Genomic DNA, 25,367 nt, shown 5'->3' with positions numbered 1-25,367 from the left:
ATGAAGATACTCAGAGGGCTGGAGCACATCTTCCATGAAGACAGGTTGAGAAAATAGGGCTTTTTCAGCCTGGCGAAGGGTCTAGCAGCTTTCTAGTACCTACAGGGGACCTACAAGAAATCTGGAGAGGGACTTTGTACAAGGGTATGTAGTGACAGGACAGAGGGGAATGGCTTTAAACTGACAGAGGGTAGCTATAGATGACACATAGGGAAGAAATTCTTTATTATGAGGGTAGTGAGGCACTGACACAGGTTACCCCAGGAAGTTGTGGCTGCCCCATCCCTGGCATTGTTGGATGGGGCTTTGAGCAGCCTGGTGTAGTGTGAGGTGTCCCTGCCCATGGTAAGGGGTTTGGAACTGCGTGATCTTCGAGATTCTTTCCAACCCAAACAGTTCTATGAATATCAAATATTACCACTGTTATAATGCATTCAGCACTTGTATGTTCCATGCACCTCACAAATCTGAGAAACTGCACAAAAATGTGTTAACCAAAATAGATATAAAGGGCAGGAAGGTCTGCAGTTTGCATGAATGTCATGTTTTGCATGATATTTGATATATAAGCTTCAAGATTTTTTTTTTCTGAAATTAATGGATTGTATTAATTGACTTCTCTAATGGCTTTCTTCTTCCCTAGGCACGAGCTTTAACACCTCAGACAGCAGAAACAGATGCAATAAGATTTTTGGTTGGAACACAGTCTCTTAGATATGATAATCAGGTAATTTTTCTGTCAAATGTCAGTTGTATTTTTTTTTCTTTTTTTTTTTTAAGAACATTGTTCTAATATCATTCCTCTTCCTTCTTCCCCCACCCCCCTCCCATTGAATTTGAACATTAAGATACAGTCAAATTGAAGATTTCTGTAAATAGAATGTAAAGATATTGGTAAGAAATGTAAGTGAATGAAAGCTATGTGTATTTTTCTGAAGATTAAATGACTCTTCTAAATTGTCTGACTAAATCAGATTGGTTTAGTAAAGAAACTGCGATATTTTTGTTATTTTAAATCTCTAGATTCTCTGGAGCTATCTTTAAATCACAGAAGAGATACAAAATAAAATGAAAGTCTTTAAGTCTTGATTGCGTCTAATGGGACTCCTGGTATGTGCACAGTTCTGTGTATGTGAAGCTTCATAAAATGGATTTTTCATTATTAATTACTGGCAATCAACTGTCCTTTCTGATATAAGTTTAACAATGATTTAAGAGACTTCTGAGGCTCAGTTTCTGTTAGTCTGTTTCCTCTGCAGTTAAGAGTACAATACTTCTAATTGTACGGCAATTTTAATTTTGTGACTAAATTTCAGTAAATGCCTTCACACAGAAGGAAGATTTTGAGGCCAGAAGAATTAGAAAGCTGTATTGAGAGCAGGTGGCAAGGCTTTGGTGGCAAGTGTGTTGCAGTGGTGGCCTCCATGAGAAGAGGCCAGGGGCTGCCCTTGCAGGTTCTGGTGAACCTGCCATGGAACACAGCTGAGCCAGTCAGCCTGCTGGCAGCTTTGTGAAAACAAGGAAGGAAGAAATGCTGGAAGAGGAGGGAACAAAGACTGAAAACAGTGGAGCAGGTATCCACTGCAGCTTGGGGAACGCCTGTGCCAGAGCAGGTAGGTGTTCCTGAAGGAACTGTGGCCCATGTACTGACCATAGCCACCACTGCCCTGCACTCTTCTGTGCTGTTTTCAGTTGAAGCAGTCTGGAGTGAAGTTAAACCTAGGAAAGGTGGGAAACACAGTGTTGGTTTAAGGGTTTTCTCTCCCACTACCAAATTAGTAAGTGGCTGGGTGGGAGCCAAGGCTAACACCCACCACAGAAGCCCCTAGAATGGATACAGTCACCTAATCTTCTGAAGATGTTAAGTAATGGGCTGCACAAAACAAATTTGGAACTATATATGTATCTCTGCCAGATGTGAGCTGTCAATTCCCAATGAAGTTTTGAGTTTGTTACTCAAAGGTAATACCTGATGAGAGTCAAGGAAAAAAATATTCAGAGGCCTAAGGGGGTGGAGTATTCAGTTTCTTTACATTTTGGGTAATAATGTGTGAGACCAGAAGCAAAAGAAGAGGCAGACAAACTTAGTTAAAAATAAATACACACAGTACCATATTTGTACAGTCTCAGATGTTCTTCAGACATTTGGTTATAAGGTGGTTTCTACTGTGATTTCTATGTGTTTTGTTTTGTTGGTTTTTGGTTTACTTCTTGGTTCAACTAATTAAATCTTGATACAAACTTGAAGACTGATTCTCACTAGTTGGTATCTAGCAGATCTTCAATAATTTAAGTGTTCTTATTTAGGTAAGTTGATTGGACATATACTATGTATTTTGGAAATATTTACACATATTTTGAGTATTGTTTTCTTTTTCTAATGAATGGCATTGATAGAAATGCAGGACACTTCCAGGTGTATTAACAAATGTTTGGAGGTTATTGGCCTTTAGCTGTGCCTCAGGCCATCAGCTCTTCTCAGCTAGTTGATAATCCCCAGAAAGTGCCCTAGGCCTTGAGTCATTATTGCTTAATTCAGCACTAAATTCTCTAGATTTGCTTAAAAACTTTTTTAGTTACCTGACCTAATTTAGGAGCTTCCTTGTAATCTCTAGTGTTTGACCAAGTATTGTACTGTGAGAGTTTTCTTAGGCAGTGCCATCACGTGCAGAATATTTCTTCCCTTCTGGTCACAGCAAGGGGTAGTGCAGTAGTGGTACATGATAGCTTCTGTATATGATAGCTGGCATGGCAGCTTCTGTGTCACTGACATTTATTGCTGTATGAAGCGATTCAGGCATTTGCAAGAGATCTAGTGAAACTATTTTCCTATTAACGCTGGTATTTCAAAGGAAAAGAATTGTTTACACAATTTTATATTTTGTCAATATTTGAGATACTAAAAGTGTGTGGTACTTGTCACTTGGTCCTCATAACTCCCTGGAAATTGCTTAAGTAGTCTGTATTTGCATGGTGTTCCGCACAGTGTCCTTTTAAAACTTTTGTCCTCAGTCCTTTCATTGTTGTTAAACTCTGGTGTTTCATTGTTGTTAAACTGTGGCTTTTTATATTGTTCTTAGTTTGATGCATTTACTGAACACTTTGGAAACATAAAGGCAGTATACGTCAGTTATTGTTTTCTTACCTCTCTCATTCCCTGACATCTCCAAGTTATTTTCAGTCATGTGTTTTTAGAACCTAATATAGTTATTTTTATGATTTAACTTAATGTACAGGCACAGATTTACATTTAATATAGGCACAAAACAGGGCATTGGCCAAACTAAAACAATTCCTCAGTCTCTGCTGCCCATGAGTGCTTGCTGAAAGAAAAAAAATTATGGAGATTGCATAGGTGAAGAAAAAGGAATATTTTGCGTTGAAATTGGTTAGTTTTAGTCTGTTCTTAGCAATTCATAATTCCTCCACATTTTGAGAACTAAATAGTTTTTCCTCAATACTTAGGCTTGTGTTCAATGGAAATCTTCAGTGTAATTAGATCAGATTAACTCATTTGTTTATTTACTGGTGATAAAACCAGTCTCTTCAAAGACGTTTTTCCACAAGAGTTATGATTCATGTAGCGTTAACTATTATGCTACAATCATGTTGAGGAAGTTCTCACACTTACTGTTTCTTATATCCACACCTATGGTGTCCATATGCTGTACTAGCTAATCCATGGTAAAGCTCATTTTTACACTCCATCAAGAAAGGTTAGAAAGATCATGGTTCAAGAACTGAAGAAGGACAGTCTGCAGAACTGAAATTTGTCCAGTTCTGTCAGGCAGCTTTTACAGGTGAATATTCCTTTCTGCAAATATTTGTCTTCATGGTATCACACCAGTGCAGTATTTGGTACTAGTATATTTTCTGTGGAAACTCTTTTGTCCTTAGTATTTAGTAAAGTCACTATTCCATTTGGTGAATACAATGTGTCATGTATTTGAATCGACATGATGATGATGATCCTTAGTAGAAAAACACTGGGGAATCTTTGCAGTTCTTTCTGTTAAGCTGATTAGCTTTTTCCAGTAGGCTGTGTTGTTTGACGTAGCTGTGAAGGATGTAATTTTTCAACTCAGAAAGGTATAAACAACACCCTTGCATAAAAATTAGGCTTTGTATTTTCTAAAAGTCTCAGTCTGGACATGTGATTAACTATGTGTTCCAGTAGCTATTCATGATGTCAGCTGAAGCAGAAGTGTAGCAGCAGAGGAATAATTGGTTATCTGTGCCTTCGTGGGGCTTTAGATGGGGTAGTTAAGAGTTCTTCCTTAGCTTATGTGCTGAGTAACCCTCTTAACCTGGTTAGTGTGGGTGGAGAATGCATGAGATTTGTAAATATGACTTAGATTTGTGGTTCACCTTTAGGGGCTTGAGTTGAGCTGCTACAGGACACTTCAGTGACTCCCGTGGAGGGTTGTCTTTCTCCCCCGTTTTCCCTGACATACCTTTGCATAGTTCACACTGTTTCTCTGTTAAATACCCAGTTCAGTAAATTGAGTTATCCTCTCCCATCTAGTATGCTAAAGCCAATTACAACTATTTTGCTGTGTAAAAATAACACCAGGAGTTACTCTTCTTGCTGTCTGTTAAAATTGTTTTATCTTAGAATTGTGAGTATGTTGGTATTGTTTGCCTTCCAGTTCATGCTTGTAAAGTAGCTGTTTGGATTGTCAGTTGTTTGAGTTGTAAGTTTATTCATAACATCAAAATGTATCTAATAAGAGCAGCATAGAAGGTTGAATAGATAATGTCTTTATTCAAAACCCTAAAACCAAAAACCAGGGGATAAGGTTAAGCTGATATCTAATGAAAAGAGCAAGAGCTTTCTGTATAGGCAAACTTTTGAATTGTGATACAGGGAACAGGTCAGAGAAGAGATGTACAGAATGCCAACATGAAGTGAAACAGTGGATATATCCAAGTGATGTTACTCTAGAGAGTTTTAAAACGCAGGAGGGTCACTCTTTGAGTTGGCCAGGGAGACTGATAGGCAGCTGTTGGGGTTTATGTATAGTGTCCCGATTTGTGGATGGGTTTCTAGGTTCAGGGCAACAAATGAAGTCTGAAAAGAGAACTTGCTAATCAAATATGGAAGTGCTTATATGCCTTTGATTCCGGAATGGAAGAATAATGTAAGGTAATGAGGATCTAGCATTATCTTTCAAGGAGGAGTTACTGGCGACAAGTGTTTGGATGAGAATGAAAAAGGTAACATGTAAGCTCAGTCCTTAGGGAAAAAAAAAAGGTGATATGTAATACTAGCAATTTAGGCTTGAGACCTGGTTAGAAGCTTCTGTATTTTGAGAAAATTTTCTATATTCTGTAGCTAAGATTTTTGCAGTTGTTCAGTAGACTTAATTCGGTCATTATGATGAGATGTCTTACTTTTTTTGTTTTCATTATTCACCTAACTTTGCTGATGAATTTTTAATGGGGATACAGTTGTCTGGAAACTGTGAGTCTTCTAGAATTTATTTGTCCATTGTTGAGCTTAGCGGAATTAGTCCCATGAGCAAAGTCACCTGTGTGTGTTGTACTAGGCTAGAATCTTTCTCAATTTCTTCTGTTTATAAGGCAACTATACAAAAACAACTAAGTAAAAATCAGGAGGAAAAATGAAAATAATGTAGACCTGTTAAAAAAACCAAGACAAAAACCCAAACGAAAATCAAAATCACAAAAATCAGACCTAGCTGTCTCTTAAAACCCTAACCTATATATTTAAACATTATTGTTTTTCTTCATCTTTTAGTTCAATATTTTTATTTTTTCATATAATACAAAAAAGTATTATGGATTTATATGTTGGTATAGGTATGTGATTGCTGACGGTGAACTCTGAGGAAGTTTCTTGCTGAGTTGACAGTGTTTGAAATGAGAGTTCTTTCCCTCTCTCCCCTGCTTTCTTCATAGGTTGTTTGAATTCGATGGTTTAGATACAGAATTGGTGAAGACATTTAGACTAAGGATTGCAACGTTGTTATTTCTGTTTATTGCTATAAGAAGTGTTGAATTGCAATACAAGTGCAATTTACTATTTACTATTAGCCATAAAATGAAAAATCACCTTCAAGCTTCAAGTTGCAAAATTAAGAAGAACAAACACAGTATTTCCTCAAAACAGGGAAATTGCTTGTGTTTTTTTCTGGAAAAGTTAATCCTGCATGAAATCAATGACATACAAAATTGTTAGGATAACAATTAATTAAAGTAGATATCGGTTATAAAATTCTCATTAAATTGTTCTGTGCAGTCATCATGTATAATTAAGACCCACAGGAAAGCATCTGAAACCCTAATGTTCTCTTTTATTGTATTTGCAGATTCACATCATAGACTTTGATGATGAAAATAACATTATAAACAAAAACGTTCTCCTTCATCAAGTGGGTGAAATTTGGCACATTAGTACCAGTCCTGCAGATAAAGGTGTACTAGCAACCTGCTACAATAAAAGTAAGTCCTCTTTAACTGTATATAACTTGTTTAAGTATTTTGGTATTTTTGAATGTGTGAAGTTTTACTATCTAGCTAACTCTTTAACTTGGAATTATCAGTACAGGCATTTTTCAAAAGATCTGCTGTACCTTTGCTTATACCTCTTTTGTCTTGTATCCTGATGGTCATCTTGGTTAGAAGTCTACTTTGGCATTCATGTCAAGGAAAGCAGGAAAACCAAAAAAGTATTGCTTGTCTAATTATGTGAAGAATGGCAAATAAAATATATTTGTTATTTTAGGCATCATTCTTTTTATTGTTTTATGTGCTTTGCTTTTTGAAAGTCGAGATAAATGTCTTTCAAAACAACATCGTGCCAGCATAGAATCATAGAATAGTTAGGATTGGAAAGGACTTTAGCATCATCTAGTTCCAACCCCCCTGCCATGGGCAGGGACACCGCACACTAAACCATGTCACCCAAGGCTCTGTCCAACCTGGCCTTGAACAGGGATCAAGCTCTATTTAAAATGGCAGGTGATGTTTGTGTTTCATGTCATTTGTCATATGTTAAATGCAGATATGCCCACAGAGAGCTATAAATTCTTATCTGTATCTCACCAAAACCAGTAGGAATTCTTCTTCTGTGACCTAATGCTAAGTGCACAGCTGTTGAGATTAAAGATCTCTCTGTTTTTCATGGGTAAAGCAGGTGTGAAGGTATTCTGTCAGGAGGCTTGAAAAATACTCTGCATCACTTGGTGTTGTGGTATAAACTCAGCCACGCAGTCTCTCTCTCACTCTCCCCCTCCTTCCCCCCACTTCTGGAGGGATAGGAAGGAGAATTGAAAGGATTTAACTCCCATGGGCTAAGAACAGTCCAGTAACTAAGGTATAACACAAAACCACTACTGCTACCACCAATAGTAATAATGATAAGGGAAATAACACGGGAAGAGAATACAACTGCTCACCACCTGCTGACTGATACCCAGCCCAACTGAGCAGTGATCTAACCCTTCCGGGTAATTGTCCCCTGTTTATATATTGGGCATGACGTGCTGTGGTATGGAAAACCTCTTTGGTTAGTTTAGGTCAGGTGTCCTGTCTCTGCTTCCTCCTGGCTTCCCCTCTTCCCTGGCAGAGCATGAGAGTCAGAAAGTCCTTGGTCAGAGTAAACATTACTGAGCAGCAACTAAAACCATTGGTGTTATCAGTTCTGTTCCCAGCCGCAAGTCAAAAACACAGCACTGCACCAGTTACTAAGGAGAAAAGATGACTGCTACTGATGAACCCAGGACACTTGGTAAAGGGAGGCTTTTTCTCTCTGATGAGCAAGAAATCTGTGCTTTCAATTGGAATAAATATTATTTTTTCTAGTTCCATTCTTTGATGGAAATACAGTCCAAGAATATAAGAATAACGTAGTAAATTTCAGACTTTGCGCATCTGTGGGCAGCTGTAGAGATGTGAATTCCCACTGCTCAGCCTTGTGACTATGTTAGAAAAGAAGGTTCCAGGAATGCTTGGTTCTCCTAGTTCTCTTCAATTGAAATGAAAGTGCTAAAATGTGAAATTCACAAATCTTACGTGACTCTTCTAGGGACAATTATAGAATATAAGTAAAGTAATAAAAAGGTCTTTCAGTTTTCTAAACTGAAAATCATTATAGGCATTTTGAGTAAGAGAGCATTGAAATGGTGTTAGTCTGCTGCTTTTTTCTTTTTTTTTTTTTTTGTTACTTGTTAATCTCTGGTTGACTTTACTGGACATAACTTCCGCTCCCTTGCCAGTGATCCATAGTGAAAATGAGAAAGCAGTTATCAAGCCTGAAATTCTAAAGTTGTCTTTAATTTTTCTGGCTAGTTTCAGAGGAGAATCTGAGAAAGATGTCTGAAGTCTCCTTTAGAGAAAACCAGAATAAATTTCTGAGTTTCTTTCTCTAGTGTTCCTTAGTTGATTGCACTTCTTTTCTTAAAGAATGTTGTTCTGCACAGAATAGTGTGAAACACTTTAAAAAATGTGTGTATGTCTCTTTTCCCTACGTAACTGAACAGCAAAACGATATGAAATAGCTTATCAAGTCTAGTGTTTCATGTATGTAATGTACCATTTAATGTTAATCAGTCTTAATTTATTCTACTTGTATCTGTTGTAGAGTTCAAGTATTGCTCTAGAACATACGGTGAAAACAGAACTTAAATACAGACCTTTTTGAGAAAAGAGTATAAAATTATGTTTATAGCACATTGTAGCAATTTCTTCTAGCAATATGAATATTAATTGAAAATCATATTTGAGAAATAGCATATTGAGATTGTTAGAATTGAGCTTCTAACCAAACACTCTAAATTTTTGTGAGATTTCTGACTTCCGTTATTGGACCTATTAATTCATATGCATGTTTTCTATTCTAGCTGCTTCGTGTTCTAGATTTAGTTTACCTAGTTTCTGAATGTTAAGCTGTATTGTTTATACTTCATGCATCTTAATTTAGAAACATCACCCATAAACTTGCTGCAGAAAACAAGATCTGGTTCTTAAATGATTATTGATGACTCTTAATTATAAATGTATAGAACAGAAAGCACACAGCATGGGGTTCTAATAATAAGGTATACTGAGTTAGCAGACAACTTATTTGAAGTAGTAATGCAACTAAATTAAGCAAACAAAACCTTTAAAATGCCTTTTCATGTATTGTATTTGTTTTGTTATTTTAAAGACTTAACTATTTTCCTTATTGAAGTACTAGTCAAATGAGATGGTACTGTCTGGAAGAGTCATAGGTATTGTCAACAACTTTTGTGTCTAAGCAGTACTTCTGGCAGAGGGCTGAAGCACCTCTCCTATGAAGACAGGCTGAAAGAGTTGGGCTTGTTTATCCTGGAGAAGAGAAGGCTCCAGGGAGATCTAGCAGTTTTCCAGTACTTGAATGGGGCTACAAAAAGACGGGGAGGGACAAGGGCATGTAGTGATGGGACAAGGGCAAATGGCTTTAAACTATCAGAGGGGAGACTAAGGTTAGACGTTAGGAGGAAACTTTCATTGTGAGGGGGGTGAGACACTGGCACAGGTTGCCCCGAGAAGTTGTGCAGTGTTTAAGGCCAGGTGGGATGGAGCTTTGAGCAACCTGGTCTAGTGAATGGTGTCCCTGCCCATAGCGCGGGGATTAGAACTACATGATCTTTAAGGTCTCTTCCAATTTCATATATATATATATATCTAGCAGCTTCTTCTGAAGTCATAGTTATAAGGCTTTTCCCCCCTGCCTTGAATCTTGCAGATAGGAAATCTCCTTCAACAGAAGTGATGGTAATGTGGAAGCAATCTACCCATGTCACCCTCTGGGGGGCTTACAATTTTTTTTCTTTTTACAGGTCAAAAAAGAGTTAGTTCTGTTTTAGATAAAGCCTGTTGAAGAATCAATACACGAGTAAATAGTAAATATTCCAATCTGCTTTCAAGAAGAGTAACTTCCCTAAAAAGTAAGATAAGGTGGCTTAGATAACTTTCTTGTTCTCAAGAAGTCACAGAGAAATTTAAATCCTTACTGACTATGCAGATTGAGAGGTATGTTCTCTAAACAATAAAGTTAATATAAATGCTGGTCTGTATTCTTTTGCTCAAGATATTTTACCAGGGTGTTGTTACATAAGTAGGTTTTGGAAAGGAAAAAGTTTCTTTTCTCTCAAGTCAAAACCAAGGAAAACTCCTTGTTAGCATCAGTATTTACTACTTTGATTTCTATTTTTGGCATTGCATCATTAATAAAGCCTTGTGTCTTTTAATTCTGGATGGTGATATTGACTAGAATCATACTTGTTCTAATAGCATTGGAACAAATGCATCTTTGGATATTAACCAGAAATTCCATTTTGCAGGCCATTTTGTCTTTATATTAAGATAAAATGGTACAACTATCTCTTCACCCCTCCCCATGCACATACCTTAAAAATACTGATTTAGAAAAATCACGTAATTGTACTGGAAGCACTTTTTCTACTCAGTTCCTCTCTCAGTTACAGTGCCCCTCCTCCCACCTATGATGGATATATATCTCAGAAAATTTTATACTATTCATACTGATGTTATAGGAAAATGATTTTATTATCAAGTGGTAAGCCTGCTAGTTACATATAATATTGCCTATCTTCCAGCAAAGATCAGAAATCTACTACACTGGAGGCACAGTGCTTGCCTACACTGTGCATATCTAACATACTTGTCAGTATTGTATGCTAGAAATGTAGGAAGAACATTCCTGTGTGACTGTCATTGCTAATAGATAAGATGTGTAGTTGGTAGATATAGTAATTGATTAGAGGTGATGTTTTTCTGCTTTTTTGTTATTTGCCACCTCTGCCATTAAAAAGTGCTTGTCTTGTGTTCAAACAGTAGTCAGGCTGTAGCCAAAGAATCAGATTGTTACTGACAGCTTTAAAGTAGGTTAAAAAAAAAAAGAAAAAAAGGAAAAGAAAAGAAATAGTTTTCTAGCTGTAGATTGTTGAAGTTCAGTATGGTACAGATTAAGCTTAAAAGATAAAGCTGAAAGAATGGATTGCTGAGAGAAGAGTAGAAGGTGCAGTTTTTAGTGATGATAAAAGTAGCAATAAGCTAGAGTGCTACAGTTGCATTTTGATTGGTTAATGTTTACTTTACATCCACTTATGTGCCTCTGATACTTATCATCTTAAAGTTACATTTAGCAAAACAGAAATCAAATTGTTTGCTTCACAGTAGCCCAGAATTAAAATGGAGCATACTGGATTTAGTAGAAAGTCCCTGTCAGAAAAATTCTAGGAGTTTTATACCATCCTTCTTTTTTTGCTATTCTGACTACCTGTAGTCAGTTAACTATTCATTTTTTACTTTTTTTTTTTTTAATTAAAAGGTGACAGGAGTGACGCTTTTAAAAAAGTGAATAAGAAAGGTGACAAAGTAATTAAGGTGATTACAGTGTCTTAGTAGAAATGTACTTTTAAATATCAAAAAAGAATAATGATGGGGTGAGGGTCAAGGATGTACCCTTCAAATTATGATACAAACCAATGAGAATAATGGTACACTAAGTATAATAATAAGTTTATAAATTGAGATAAATTGGTCTTTAAATGTGCAAGAAGTTGGTAGCCATCCAAGAACGCTATTCACTCAGTAGGGGGAAAATCATTTCACATGTGTGTTACTACTTAAAGTTTGAAAGAAGTCTTGCTTCAGTATTTAAAAGAGCATCCTAGCCTATGCTAGGGTAATTTTTTTATGGTGATAAGGTGAAATGTCAAAACCTTGTTGATCATGTTAGAGCAGAGTCACTTGGGAAGTAAAGCCCTAAACCCCATTGGAATACGATCCATATATGGCCGCAGTATTGCTGAAGTTTCAGGCTACATGAGGAGCAATATGAAAGCCATTTGAATGGACTTCTGATAATGTATCGAGGCAGGGCGAAACAGCAACAGTCAGCAGACTAGAGTGTGTCTAATACAGTTCTTGTATGTAAATTAGGTGATGAAAGTCTCAGCTGTAAGGCTGTCTGAAAAATGTGGGATCCCTGGTTTAACATGAAGTTGGAGAATACTTGGAAATAACACCAGTTCCTGAATGATGCATTTCCCACTTTGTCAGTCCAATACACTGTTGTCATGTGTTTGAAAGATTTACCAGTTAGGTGGGTGCGTAGTGGCAGTTAAAGATTGTATATGTGTTTTGATAGTGTGTGTGTACCTTGTTAAAAGCTTTGTTTCTTACAGAACTTCATTTTAATCTGCTTTTCTGCTTATGCATCTCTTCCCTTCTTTTATCCACTGTTTTAGGATCCTGTTAAAATGGGGGTGGACTATTTTTTAAGGAGAAAGTAAATTTCATTAAAATAATATGGACAGCAGAGGTATTTTTCTGTAGGCCATTTAAAGAGTTTTGCATCCATGCCGGTTTGCCAGCAATGGATGGCTTCTTCATGAATGACTTGGGTCTGGTCTCTGCACAGCAGAATATTCAGTAAAGAGAGTAAATGTTCATGATGATGTTTGGCAAAAACTATCATTCTAAAATATTTTTTCTGTAAATATAAAGGGAGCTCTTAATCTGATAGTTTCTATTTTATTCTTTACATAACCTGAATATAGCTTTCATTATATCCTATAGGCTATAATAAAACCTCAGATTTGTGCATTGCTCTGAGATCCCAATGAATGTCAGTGAGAAACTAGTGGTTTGTTTAAATTTCAGTACTATGCAATAGCTAGTTACTTGGCTAGTTACTCATTTTTGAAAGATGTTTTACAGATGCTTAGAAGGGATGACAAAATTGTTTGAGAAGTCAAGGGGTAAGGCATACTGGTGGGTTTACATGGAGTGATGGGGAGGTACAGGGGAAGAAATAGAGAAATGATTCAGCTTGAAAATTCTGCATTAGTAGAAAATAGTTTGCCTGCTGAACCTCTAATTTGATCTAGGTACCTATCTCCATTACTGTAAAGGTGAGGTTTTTGGGAAGTGACTGTAAGCAGCTACATAGCTGTATCTCCTCTGAGCAGGTGAAGGATGTGCTGGGGAAAGGCAAAAGTAAATGGCCATATCTCAAGAGCATAATTGTAGGCAATGCCAGTGTGCTATTAACTATCACAGGTCTGATAGAGAAAGTGCTTACTGAAAGACAAAGTGAAGAAATGAAGGAAATGGTATAATTGGAAAAATGAGGAGATTCTGAAGGAAGGAGATGTCAAAACCAAATAAGGGATAGGTCACTAAAGGACATGCATATGGGTGCAACCACTTGGGAAAAGCAAGTAGGTATGAGGTGGCATGTAGCATTTGGGTAATCAGTTCAGTTCTGTGGAAGGCTGTAGAAAAGTTAGTGGTAAGCCATGGCCCTGAGGTGTTATCAGTTTGAAGGTGTTTTCTGTAGGGTCTGTCAATAGAAAAAAAATATCTTACTGTGATTAATTGTCTGCCTGTTCTGGTTTTGGATTAGTGGTTTGTTTTGCATTTTGTTCTTTATCTGTGGCAACTTCCCCTGCTTTCCAGAGGCGTTATGTTCTTCCTTTCCATGCCATTTACTGAAATGATCAGCGATATAATTAGGTAATTTTTAACTTGTGTCTACCTTTAATTTTGATGCTGCTAGAAGATGAACAGTTGTCTGGAGACTGAAACCTCTCTTTTTATTGTTTTGAGCTATGCTGGCAAACTAAACAAAATGTTTATACTGATTGTTAATGCAATTGTGAGCTGGGTTGCAAGGGTATTCTTGCAGCCACAAGTGTACCTTCATGTAATTGAAAACTTGAAAATCAGAATGTGACATAATGGGCCACAAAAAATAACAGCATTGAAGTCTGATGTTTGGGATGATTTACTTTAATGATGTCGAGCAGGGTGGGAGCAGGTGTAGAACGTGTCTGTGTGTGAGCTATATCAACACTGAAAATGATTTAAGAAGAAAACAATCCATACCTGCTAGCTTTTGTGGGGGATAAAATGTGCTGACTATAAAAAAGTTAACATTAAATAATCAAGCTATGCTATTAGACAATTGGCTGCTCTTTTTTTTTTTTTTTTTTGTAATGATATTTTTTGCTGGAAATTACAATCCATAAAATAAATACTCTTGGGATATTCTCTATAACTATGTGAAGGGAGGTTGTAGTAAGATGTGGGTCAGTCTCTTCTCCCAACTAACAAGCTACAGGACAAGGGGTAATTGCCTCAATGTGTGCCAAGGGAGATTTAGGCTCGATATTAGGAAGAATCTCTTCACAGAGAGAGTGGTCAGACATTGGAACAGGTTGCCCAGGGAAGTGGTGGAATCACCATCCCTGGAAGTGTTCAGAAACTGTTGAGATGAGGCCCTCGGGGACATGGTTTAGTGGTGGCCTTGGCAGTCCTGTGGTAATGGTTGGACTTGATGATCTTAAAAGTGTTTTCCAACCTAACTGATTCTATGATTCTGCAATTAGATAAATATTTTTAGGTTATATATATTCCAGTAATATGAACAGGGCCGTAGCATTCACCTAGGGACTGACTTTCAGTAGTGCCTACTATTAAAAGTGTTGGGATGTTTCACGAGCAGTTTTGCTGTGGGCCACCTAGCACTTTCAGGCAATGATATCCAATGGTAGTCCAAGAGCATCATGACTGGTTGGAGTGTAGCACTCTCCTTTCAGCTTACCCTGTGAAAAAAATTGAGCTTAGCTGTGCTAGGTGGCCTCAGAGCTGTAAAAATGTACCTGACTTTGAGTTGCCAAAAATAAAATCTGTCATGATTCTCCATTGCAGATTGTTCTACAATACACAGGTTGTTCATTTTGGAGACTGTATTTCAGGGGAAGATGCAAATACTTGAGAAATTAGGGAAAAGGCATGATATAGATAGATATGAAACAAGTTAAGGTGTAAGGAATATGGTCAAGAATTTCTGTTCTGCTAATCTCAGAAAGTCTGATGGTTCTGTTGTGCAGTTTATTCCACAAAATTTAAGATAAGTAAATTAGAGATTATTTGGTCCATCTAGAGAAGAGGATGTTTTGGAACAATTACCCTTTTTGTATAGCATTTACACAGTGTCTAGTTCTGTGGGATGGTTGTGTTGTGATAAGAATTGCTAGGTATTGTGCAGGTTATGTCTTAAAGAATGCTGATGAATTAAAAAGAAAGCTTCATGCTTGCCAGTTTGAAGTGAATGTTTAATTACTGGGTATTAGATGCACACATTCATTGAGGCAAAAATCTCTGTCTAACGATGGTAATTGTCTAATTTATCCCAGGTCTTGCTTCTGAAAAGGGTACTTTGTTTTTCCTAGCTGCTTTCAAATACTAAACTCTGAATTAGATCTGGGACCAAAGGCCCCTGCCAGCAGGGTAATTTCTGAGTTTGTAGAGAGGTTCTGAGTAATCTGAGGTTTAACAGATGTTCATGCCTTGACTAGTTAGAAGGACATTAAGTAAAACTCTTAAATAATGTCAGCAAATTTCATAGAACGTACTGAAGAACTGTTTTAGGAGTTGCTTGTGATTCTTTCACTTGTACTTGAATGATGCTCAGCAGAACTTTTTGTTTTTAAAAACCACCTGACATCTTCTCTTGCTCTTGATGACACTGGAAACTGTAGTCAGTCCTGAGCAAAGATTCTGATGTCACATGCTGTCTGGTACTTCTGTCATGTTTGAAATGTGTGAATTTAGTCTCACTGAGCACAGTAAAAAAGTGGCAGCTGTTTTGAAGGAAGGCAGTTTTTCACAGAATATCCTGTACTGCTTGGAGAAGAACACTCATCAGTTATTTCTCTTAGGGTTTTCTTCTTTAAAATTCCTTCAAGATCACAGTATGAAAGGCAGGTTATGTGCAACAATACATGGAAATGCAAGGTCAAAAAGAAAGGAGTACATGTTTTCCATAGTGTTTTGTTTTGTTTTTTTTTTTTTTTTTAAGACAACACTCACAGATCCTAAAATCATTAGGAAGAATGCTTATCACCTTGTTGTGATAGTGACTTGTTCATGAAGGAAATACTTCAACAATATACAAAGAAAAGAATTTGTAGGTAATGCAGGCCAAAAATGTTTAAGTGCCCATTGATATCCGATTAATCTTAACTGCTGGTGGAAATGCACCATCAGGTGAAGGCAAAATGAACATTTTAACAGGTTAATATGTATGCCTTACCTGAAACTACATTATCTGCTCTACTAACATGACTAACAGAACCATCTTACCAAGCATTTGACTTAGGACTTTTATTCCCAGCTTTCCCCACCTTGCATTTGTAATATGTGTTCTAGCTCTGTTTGTTACAATTTACTGATAAAGTGTAATACCTTTGAAAGTCAGATGAACTCTTCTTACTTGGGAGAGGAAAAATGAAATTTAGAAGCAAGATCTCTATTAAGTGTAACAATCTTAAGATTTTTATAATTTTTTAATTCAATTCATAGAATCATAGAATAGTTATGGTTGGAAAGGACTTTAAGATCATCTAGTTCCAAGCCCCTCTGCCATTGTCAGGGACACCTCACATTAAACCATGTCACCCAAGGCGCTCTCCAATGCAGCCTTGAACGCCACCAGGGATGGAGCATTCACAACTCCTTAGGCAACCCCTTCCAGTGCCTCACCACGCTCACTGCAGAGAAATTCTTTCCTATATCTAATCTAAACTTCCCCTGTTTAAGCTTGAGCCCATTACCCCTTGTCCTGTCACTGCAGTTCCTAATGAAGAGTCCCTCCCCAGCATCCTTATAGGCCCTCTTCAGATGCTGGAAGGCTGCTATGAGGTCTCCACGCAGCCTTCTCTTCTCCAGGCTGAACAGCCCCATCTTTCTCAGCCTGTCTTCATATGGGAGGTGCTCCAGTCCCCTGATCATCCTCGTGGCCCTCCTCTGGACTCTTGAGCAGCTCCTATTTATGTTGCACACAATACTCCCAAGTGAAGTCTCACAAGAGCAGAGGAGAGGGGCAGGATCGAGTGCACACTGAAGCAGGCTCATATTCATTTTCTCATCAACCAACACCCCCAAGTCCGTCTCCGCAGGGCTGCTCTGAATCTCTTCTCTGCCCAGCCTGTAGCTGTGCCTGGGATTGCTCCAACCCAGGTGTAGGACCTTGCACTTGCCATGGTTAAACTTCATGAGGTTGGCATCAGCTCACCTCACAATCGTGTCAAGGTCCCTCTGGATGGCATTCCTTCCCTCCAGCGTATCAACCGAACCACACAGCTTGGTGTCATTGGCAAAATTGCTGGGGGCACACTCAATCCCACTGTCCATGTCAGCAACGAAGATGTTAAACAAGACTGATCCCAACACCGATCCCTGAGGGACACCACTTGTTACTGGTCTCCAGCTGGACATTGAGCCATTGACCACAGCTGTTTGTGTGCGGCCATCCAGCCAGTTCTTTATCCTCCAAGTGGTTCATCCATCAAATTGATGTCTCTCCAATTTAGAGACAAGGATGTTGTGTGGGACAGTGTCGAATGCTTTGCACAAGTCAAGGTAGATGACATCAACTGCTCTACCCCTGTCCATCAGTTCTGTAGCACCGTCATAAAAGGCCACCAAATTGGTCAGGCAGGATTTCCCCTTAGTGAAGCCATGCTGGCTGTCACCAACCACCTTCTTGTTTTTCATGTGCCTTAGCATGCCTTCCAGGAGAATCTGCTCCAAGATTTTGCCAGGCATGGAGGTGAGACTGACTGGTCTGTAATTGCCTGGGTCATCCATTTTCCCCTTCTTGAAAATGGGGGTTATATTTCCCTTTTTCCAGTTGTCGGGAACTTAACCTGACTGCCATGATTTTTTAAATATGATGGGCACTTCAGATTGTTAGCACTGCAACAAAAATAGTCTAGCTGTAAAGTGGCTGCCTAATGAAAGCAGCACTCTTAAAGGTGGTTAGAAACCTTTACCAGATGATTTTGAAATTAAATACTAAACAAATAATTTCCTAGGTTGCTGTCATCTCTATTTGCTTGTCCCTGCTTCTCTTAGGAATATTTTTTTTTAATTCAAATCCATTGAAATATATGTGGAAACCGATTTATTTTCCCAGTGCAAATGTGGTTTCAACTCCTAGAAAAATAGGTTCTGCGCTTCCGTTACATGTAGGGACAAACAAAGCCACCAGAGGGCGAAAGAAAGCGCGAATGGAGAAAGCAGCTTCACACATGCAGGCAGGCACGTGCGCGAGCACACCTCTTGATCTTCTGTGGTTTGTTTTTTTTGTTTTCGCAAACAGGACAGATGCCACTGTGCAGTCGATGTGAAGACTCGGTCTAATTAGATTGGGTTTGTATTTCTAAAACATAAAGGCATACAGACACAAGCCTGGTGTTTAATTTTGATGAACAGGAAAATAAAGTTTGTATTTAGTATCCATTAAAAGCATTAAATCTGCTGTGAGTTATGGCTGTCTGGTGCACTGCACTTATCGCACAGTAAACTTGTGTATTAAAAATCTTCCTGTAGAGAAAATTTGTCAGAGTATCGTAAAGAATGCTGCGGTGATGCTTTCAATTCTTTAGTATTGAAGCCAGCAGGTGACACTGACTTCACTGGTTTCACTTTACTTTTCTGTAGTGAAAGCATCTATGTAGGGAAGTCTTTGCTACAGCCAGCTGTGTGACATGGAACAGTCATTAAAACAGGGAAGGAATTTGAATGCATCTCTCTAAATATTCTTCAGTGTTCCCAGCAGTAGTGGTGAGATGTACAGTTTGTTCCCATAGTTTGAGTGAAGAAATAAATATGCGTGGTGATCTCCTAATGTTCTTTGTAGCTCGTACCTGTTGTTTTTCTAGGAATTTTAGCGGAAATGATTGACTATCTGATCTGTATGATGGAAAACCACTCAGAAATGGTGAATGGCTTGAGAAATTGTCCCGTGTTAATTGCTGTTCAGGTCTGGCCTATAATCATAAGATGAAAGACTGCTGTAGGAGTCAAGCTCAGTAGTGTCTCAGCCAGTGTGTAAGAGCAGACACAGGGAAAAGTGTAAGAACTGCGATAGCATATATAATATAATTAACTTGAAGCACAGATGCTTGTTATCCCTTGATTTAGGATTTCATCTATATTTGACAGTCATTATCCTGATAATTGTAACATTTGTGCTATGAAGCAAAATAGAACTACTGTCAGAAAGAAGAAGGAGGAGAAAAAATGACTGAAATTGAAGTATTACAGGATGGTCATGATATTGAAAAGAATGCTTCTAAAATACAGAAAGTGGATAAAATGCTTCTGAATTAGAGCTGTCACCGGGAGAAGAACTTGAATTATCAGGCTGCTCTGTCCTTCAGCATTAGGAGGTTTCTTTCTCCTCCCTCACTTTTTTTTCCTGTTAGCTCAGAACAAGAAAAAAGGTTTTCCTTCTTCAAATTTTAATAGCTTTTTAACTCAAAATTGTCAAATATTTAACTGAACTTGTATAATAAACTGAAAGAAAATGTTTCTTTCTCCATCTACAATCAATGCTATTGTTGCACTAAATAACATTTTTCAGATACACATAAGCTCTTTCTAGTATGTGTTTAGTCATTCTTGTCCAACTAGCTTGTTAAATAAGTTAAACTTAGGAGCTTGCCTTTCTCTGGTTTGTGTTAGACTTCAGAGGTATTCCCGAATCATGTAAGTAAAATCAAGTATACTCTACAAGTTCCTTCCAGCAAACATTAAGACATCTTGTGATCTCATTTTTCCTGCATTCCATTTTCTGTGCCTTTCTTTCTACTGTGGAAAGATAGCCTGCTTTAGCTTGCATTATCCCATCTTCCTTGAAAAGCTGAAGAGGCTGAAGCAATGTCACTTACTTGACGGATTCTTAAGAGAACTCTACTGGATCCTCTTTCTCTCCAGGACCATCTTCCATGGCATTCTTCAATGCTGTTCCCTGGTCAGGCCAAAGTCTGATCTTCTTAAGCCCAGGGTGGTGTGTGATTCTGCTATCTGCCTTGTTCCTTCATGTAAGGGAACAAGATTAACCCCTCCATCTCATGATCTTTGTAGCCTGGGCTTCCCCCAACCTTTGCATCTCTGACCAGGTCTTTGATATTTGTAACTGAGGTATAGCAGAAACACCTTCCCGTTGTCTCGTTGATCGCTGGTGTTGGCAGTCATCAGTGAACTTGGAAATCACCTGTATCTTGCTACATTTCTTTTCCAGTAGACACTGAGGTGGTTCAAGTCTTACACGAAGACCAGGACCTATGAATATGAAGCTCCTTCTTCTTGTCTAAAGGTTCTGTTATTCTTTGTTTCATCCTTCCTGTAGCAGACACCAACTGCAATGTTGCCATATTGCTCTACCTTCTAATCCTAAACCATAAGCTCTCATCTGGCTCTCATCCCTCCACAGAGCTCTATGCACTCTAGTTGCTGATGTTCATAAAGTGCAATTCTTTCTTGTCACCTTCTTGATCTGTCCCTCCTAAAAAGCCATGCGTCTCTGATTCCAATCAGATTGTACACCCCAGTAGATTCTGCATCTGGAATAAACATAAAATGTATTTCCTCAGTACTAGGAAAGAAACTGTATCCCATCCTGAGCTGAAGATTTGACTGTGGAATAGCTTAGGGTTTAAAAAAAAAGCCCAGCAAGTCTTTTGGGGCTTTGCTTTTATTTGGTTCTTTTTCTTCTTACATTACAGGCTTTTTAGGGAGGAGCTATATGTCTTTCTCCACTTGAGTTTGATTACAAAAAAAAACATGGATTTATCTCCTATGAGGATTTCTGAGCTGTAAACAGATGATAACTGCATAGTCGTTAGCAGATGACTAGCAACAACATGTATTGTTTGAATGCCCCAAGTTGAGAAAATGGCTATTTAGTATAGGGCAATATTCTCTTTCTTTCTTTGGACTTTCCGGATGTCCTAGCTACTGATATCTTGAGATGTCAGGTAGGTGGATTTCAGCTAAAAAAAACCAAACCCAAACACATGATTTATTTTTTTTTTATTATTAAAACTAGCTTTCTAGTGACATGTAGTCCTGTCACTACATGCCCTGGTAAAAATTCCCTCTCCAGCTTTCTTGCAGGCCCCCTTTAGGTACTGGAAGGCTGCTAGAAGGTCTCCTCTTTTTTTCTTCAGACCGAAGAAGCCGAACTCTCTCAGCCTGTGTTCATAGGAGAGGTGCTACAGCCCTCATGAGGACCAGGGCTTTTGAACATGAGGCCATTCCTGTTTATATAGAGGGCCTCATCCACCCCGTTTTCCAGGTCAGGTGGCTTTTACCAGACCCCCACTATAATGTCACATATCCCTGCCCTCCCTTTTAATCCTGACCCGTAAGCTCTTGGTCAGCTCCTCATCCATCCCTAAGCAGAGCTCTATGCACTCCAGCTGGTCATGAACATAGAGTGGTATCCCCATCCTCTTCTCCCCCTGCATGTCCTTTCTGAAGAGCCTGTATCCTTCCATTCCCACACTCCAGTCACAGAGGCCATCCCACCACATGTGTGATGCCAATTAGATTGTAGCTCTGCAGGTGTATGCATATCTGTAACATATCTTGTTTATTCTCCAACACTGATAATGGTGTTCAGGTTCGCTGGCCTTAGTGATGATGGAAGCTAGCATGTAAATATGGTTCATTAACTTTTATTGGTGTATTGTGCATCTCTCTTCAGCACAGGGTTAAATTTCACAATACTTTTTATATGACCAGCTGATACCTAGCTGATTTTATGGCTCCCACTCTTGCAGATACAGTGTGCTGGTGGTGACAATAGCAGGAAGATTATCACAAACGAAGGAAAGCGTGTAGTGAGTCCTAGTTTCTCTGTTCTTTCCTATGTCGTTAAAATATCTAGAGAGATATATCAGAGGTATCAAACAAGCCGTTGTGACTTACGAGATTTGGTCATGTGAAGTGTCAGAAAGAAAGCATGCCTATTTGTGCTGCTGAGCAGCTTTTACAGGGTTGCAGCCAGATTCTGCCTGAAGAGCAAAGTTCAGTTCATCAATATAGCGATGACTGCAGTTCTTCACTCAGGCTGTCTTCATATGGCAGAGTTCCAGAAATGCAGTAAGTAAATTTTGAGCTCCCTCAAATAGCTGTATATCTGCAGAGCAAACCCCCCAAAAAAGGTATGTGCTGGAACATTGTCTCAGGTCACCTCTGGATAGTGTAAGAGACATCAGGCTGAAAAAAAAAAATAAAAAATAGTAATTTATGCCTGCTCCAATATTTCAGCCTGCTGACTGCCTGCTCTCTGTGGGTTCTGTTTGTTGTTTCTGTAAAACATGATGGGTTTACCTGTCTCTCCGCGTCATACCCCACACCTTTGCACACTCTTAGATCATTCTCTCTGTGTTACTGTCCAGTATATGAGGTTTTTAAAACATCCTTAAGACATCTGTTCACACAATGCAAACATGGGAGCCTGTAGTCTAGAGACCTAAGCTGCTCTCTGTGGTGTACTGATACGCAGTAAATGTGAACCTGTGATCTGCATGGTAACGAGAAGACTGCCATTTACACAGTGCTTTCCACAGGTTGGAATAACAGGACAGCAGCAAAGTATGGCAGATGTCTTGTGTATGAATATCTGCACTGTTGCATGTTACAGTTTTTCTAATAATTATTTCTACTTGCAGCTCTACTTGCAAACGTACTTCTATTAGGGTACAGTGTGAGCTGCTGTGTTATGTTCTGCCCTGTTTCCATGTTTGTATTCTTTAAAAATCAAAGGCTGTCTTTTGGTAGCTAAAATGTGCATCTAAGTGATGGAAAGAAAAATTAAACTACCTCCATCTCTTTATTCCTACATATATCTCACCCCATGTATTTCAGAAAAATTTTAAATCAAAGACTTCAGAAGCATTTAGTACAAACAATGAAATTCTTAACCCAAAAAAAGAATGGTGTGTTATTCTCCCTCCTTCCCCCCCTCTTTTTCTGTGAAGGACACGTTGTCAATTAAGTAGAATATGGTTTGTCTTTTTATGAATTGACTAAAAAGGCTACAAGGTTGTTACTTTTTAAAAAGATAAAAGATGCACTCTTGAATCATTTGGGTTTTATTTTTTCATTTTATTAAACCAGGAGAGGATGTTTACATTGATTAATAAGGAAGAGTGATAAGTCTGTCAATGGAAAGAAAGAGGCTTCTGAACACTAGCTGCTTGTTCCTGTCATACAGAGAGCATTAATGGGCACCAGCTGGGCTGTAGCTATAGCAGCTTCACCACTTCAGCCTTGCACAGCAAGAGCTGCTATGGCAGTGTTGCAGAATGGCCTCCTGTGCAGATTTAGGAAGTATACACTTCAGTTGTTGTTCCCTGGGCAACAGAATAGCTGCAGCCAGCTGGCTTTGCACCACCTGAGCTGATCAAAGAGCAAAACCTGTCAGGCACTGATACTTCAGCTCCTCCAGCTTTGGTGTGAATGTCTGCAGGCAGTGATGTAGGAAGCATTGTCATTCAGGTTTCAAGGTTAAACACAGGGGAATGAAGTAGAATGACAGCAGAAAGTAAAATGAAAACATGGTTCCTGTAGATACTACCATATGATGTGTATAGCTATTGATTTAAGAAAATAAATTTCAAAATACTGAATTCCAAATGTACATACAAAATGTGTTTAGAAATTATTCAAAAAGCAAATAGGAGACTAGCAATAGCTGGAATTTTGGGAGGAGGAAAAAGGATCAAGGTTTATTTATCACGTGTTTAGTTCAGAAAGATCATAATGATTGAACACAACAATTGGAATGCTTTATAAAATTCTATAATTAGGGAGTGCTGGGCAGAGCAGGATCTGGTCTGCTTTGGGTGACTGCTGTAAGCTTCTGACAGGACAAGACTGCTGTTGTTCTATATGTCAAAGCATGCTTCAGTGGCGTGATACGTTTTATTCAGCAAGTGGCACCAGAAGAATGAAAGGTGGATGATTGAACAGCAGTGAGCTGTAATGCTGGCTGATGTGGACCTGTTTAATTGGGATCAAAATCCACTTCAGTCTGTTGCATGGGGGGTGGGAGAAGCAGGTTGTAGTATTTCTTCTGTGTCCATTTAACGCTATTCTTACATTTTTCTTTTTATGGCAACACCTACTCAAAACTTTGCTTAAGAGGAGGGTTATCTTAAAATCTTGTTTTAAATTTTGTTATCAAATAATAGTGATTGACTTGTCTTTAATCACTCATCTTAAGGAAGTTTCTCCTTTATTTTTTCTAACATGTCTGTTTGCTGCCTGTAGAAGATACTAACTTCACTTTTGGAGAAATTATGACAGTGCATAAACTGGTAGCAAGCAGAACATGGATAAGTGATAGCACTTACTGACTTTACCAGTTTCTGGGTGTGCCTCAATCCACACCTGAAAGAGGAAGGCAAATGGTGCTGATGAGTGGGTTTCTGTGTGTACTCAGACCTTTTGTTTGTTGAAACTGCAGAGTATTGATTAGCATCCGTACTTCCCGTTATGATTTGTTTTTTTTATTCCATACATATCTTTTTGTTTTCCATTTAATATTTTAGTAATACATGTCTCCACTTTCAGGTGGGGTTTTTTGCCTTTGTTTCTTTTGTGTATGTTAAAACTCAAACCATCAAGCTGTTAAGTAGGATAATTTATTTCTGTATCTTCCTTAAAAAAACCCCATATTTGGGGAGGGAGAATTTTCTTAAAGGGAGTCAGTATAAAAAAAAACAATGAAATTATCTGGTTCTTTTCAATTAGAAAATCACCTACAGCTCCACCATGGCAAGTATGGCTTTTTGTTCTCAAGAATATAAAACTAAATAGAGGTCTAAGTCACTTAGTCTCTACAGTGACAAACTAGACTGCATCTTTCTTGTGCATCTGTTCTAACTTATTGCATCAGTTTTCCAGATTTCAGTTGGTTTCTTAGTGTGTTTATTGGGGTTGCATGTAATATCCTTTTTAAAGCTGTTACAGTTTATTTTCTTTAATAAGTATCACTCAAGGCTTTTGTATGAGTATGATTGTTCAGTTGTGTTCTTTGTAATTTTGCAGTCCGTGGCATTTTCTTAAGGAATGTTTGCAATAATTCTGAATGACTTAAAAGTTTAGGTCCTTCTTCCTAAACCTGGAAATGTCATGGACCTCACTTCTGTCATTATGTCTTTAACTGTACGAATTGCTGAAGCAAAATCAAGGGTTGTGTGAAGTGCATGGACAATCTCTTCTGCCTTAAAAATCTGCAAATTCATAAACAAACAAAAAATAACTTACCAGAAGGTCAGGAGTGATTTTTTTTTTTTTTTTTGTCCTGAGCAGATGCATTCCATCTGGAATCAGCAGTCTATGTTTTTATAGACACATTTTTTTTTCTGCACCTAATCCCAAAATGATTGTATAGTTGTTAAGGAATGTGTGCCGGCTACTGTATTCCAGCCGCAACAGTAAATGTGAACTCATCTGTTGTACGTGGCGTAACTCTATAAAGG

General features: G+C 38.2%; 1 protein-coding gene across 5 annotated transcripts in view; it reads left to right on the top strand.

Moving 5' to 3' along the window:
* The window catches only part of EIPR1 (EARP complex and GARP complex interacting protein 1), a 78,422-nt gene that overhangs the window by 7,708 nt on the left and 45,347 nt on the right, over window positions 1-25,367 (top strand). For 4 of the 5 annotated variants that reach the window (XM_061357615.1, XM_061357614.1, XM_061357613.1 and 1 more), the window contains exons 2-3: window positions 644-727; window positions 6,333-6,465. In XM_061357615.1, the coding sequence (XP_061213599.1) occupies window positions 644-727; window positions 6,333-6,465 (217 nt within the window). Of the gene's footprint in view, window positions 1-643; window positions 728-1,023; window positions 1,111-6,332; window positions 6,466-25,367 lie in introns of those variants that run through there. The other variant, XM_061357617.1, reaches the window with a different exon arrangement.

The sequence above is a fragment of the Neopsephotus bourkii genome, unplaced genomic scaffold (assembly GCF_033783945.1).
Source record: "Neopsephotus bourkii isolate Nb327-2 ecotype Australia unplaced genomic scaffold, CSIRO-AGI_Nbou_v1 NB_908, whole genome shotgun sequence".
Lineage (NCBI taxonomy): Eukaryota > Metazoa > Chordata > Aves > Psittaciformes > Psittacidae > Neopsephotus > Neopsephotus bourkii.
The sequence above is the reverse complement of the archived record's forward strand: the minus strand, read 5'-3'. Positions and strand labels throughout refer to the sequence as shown.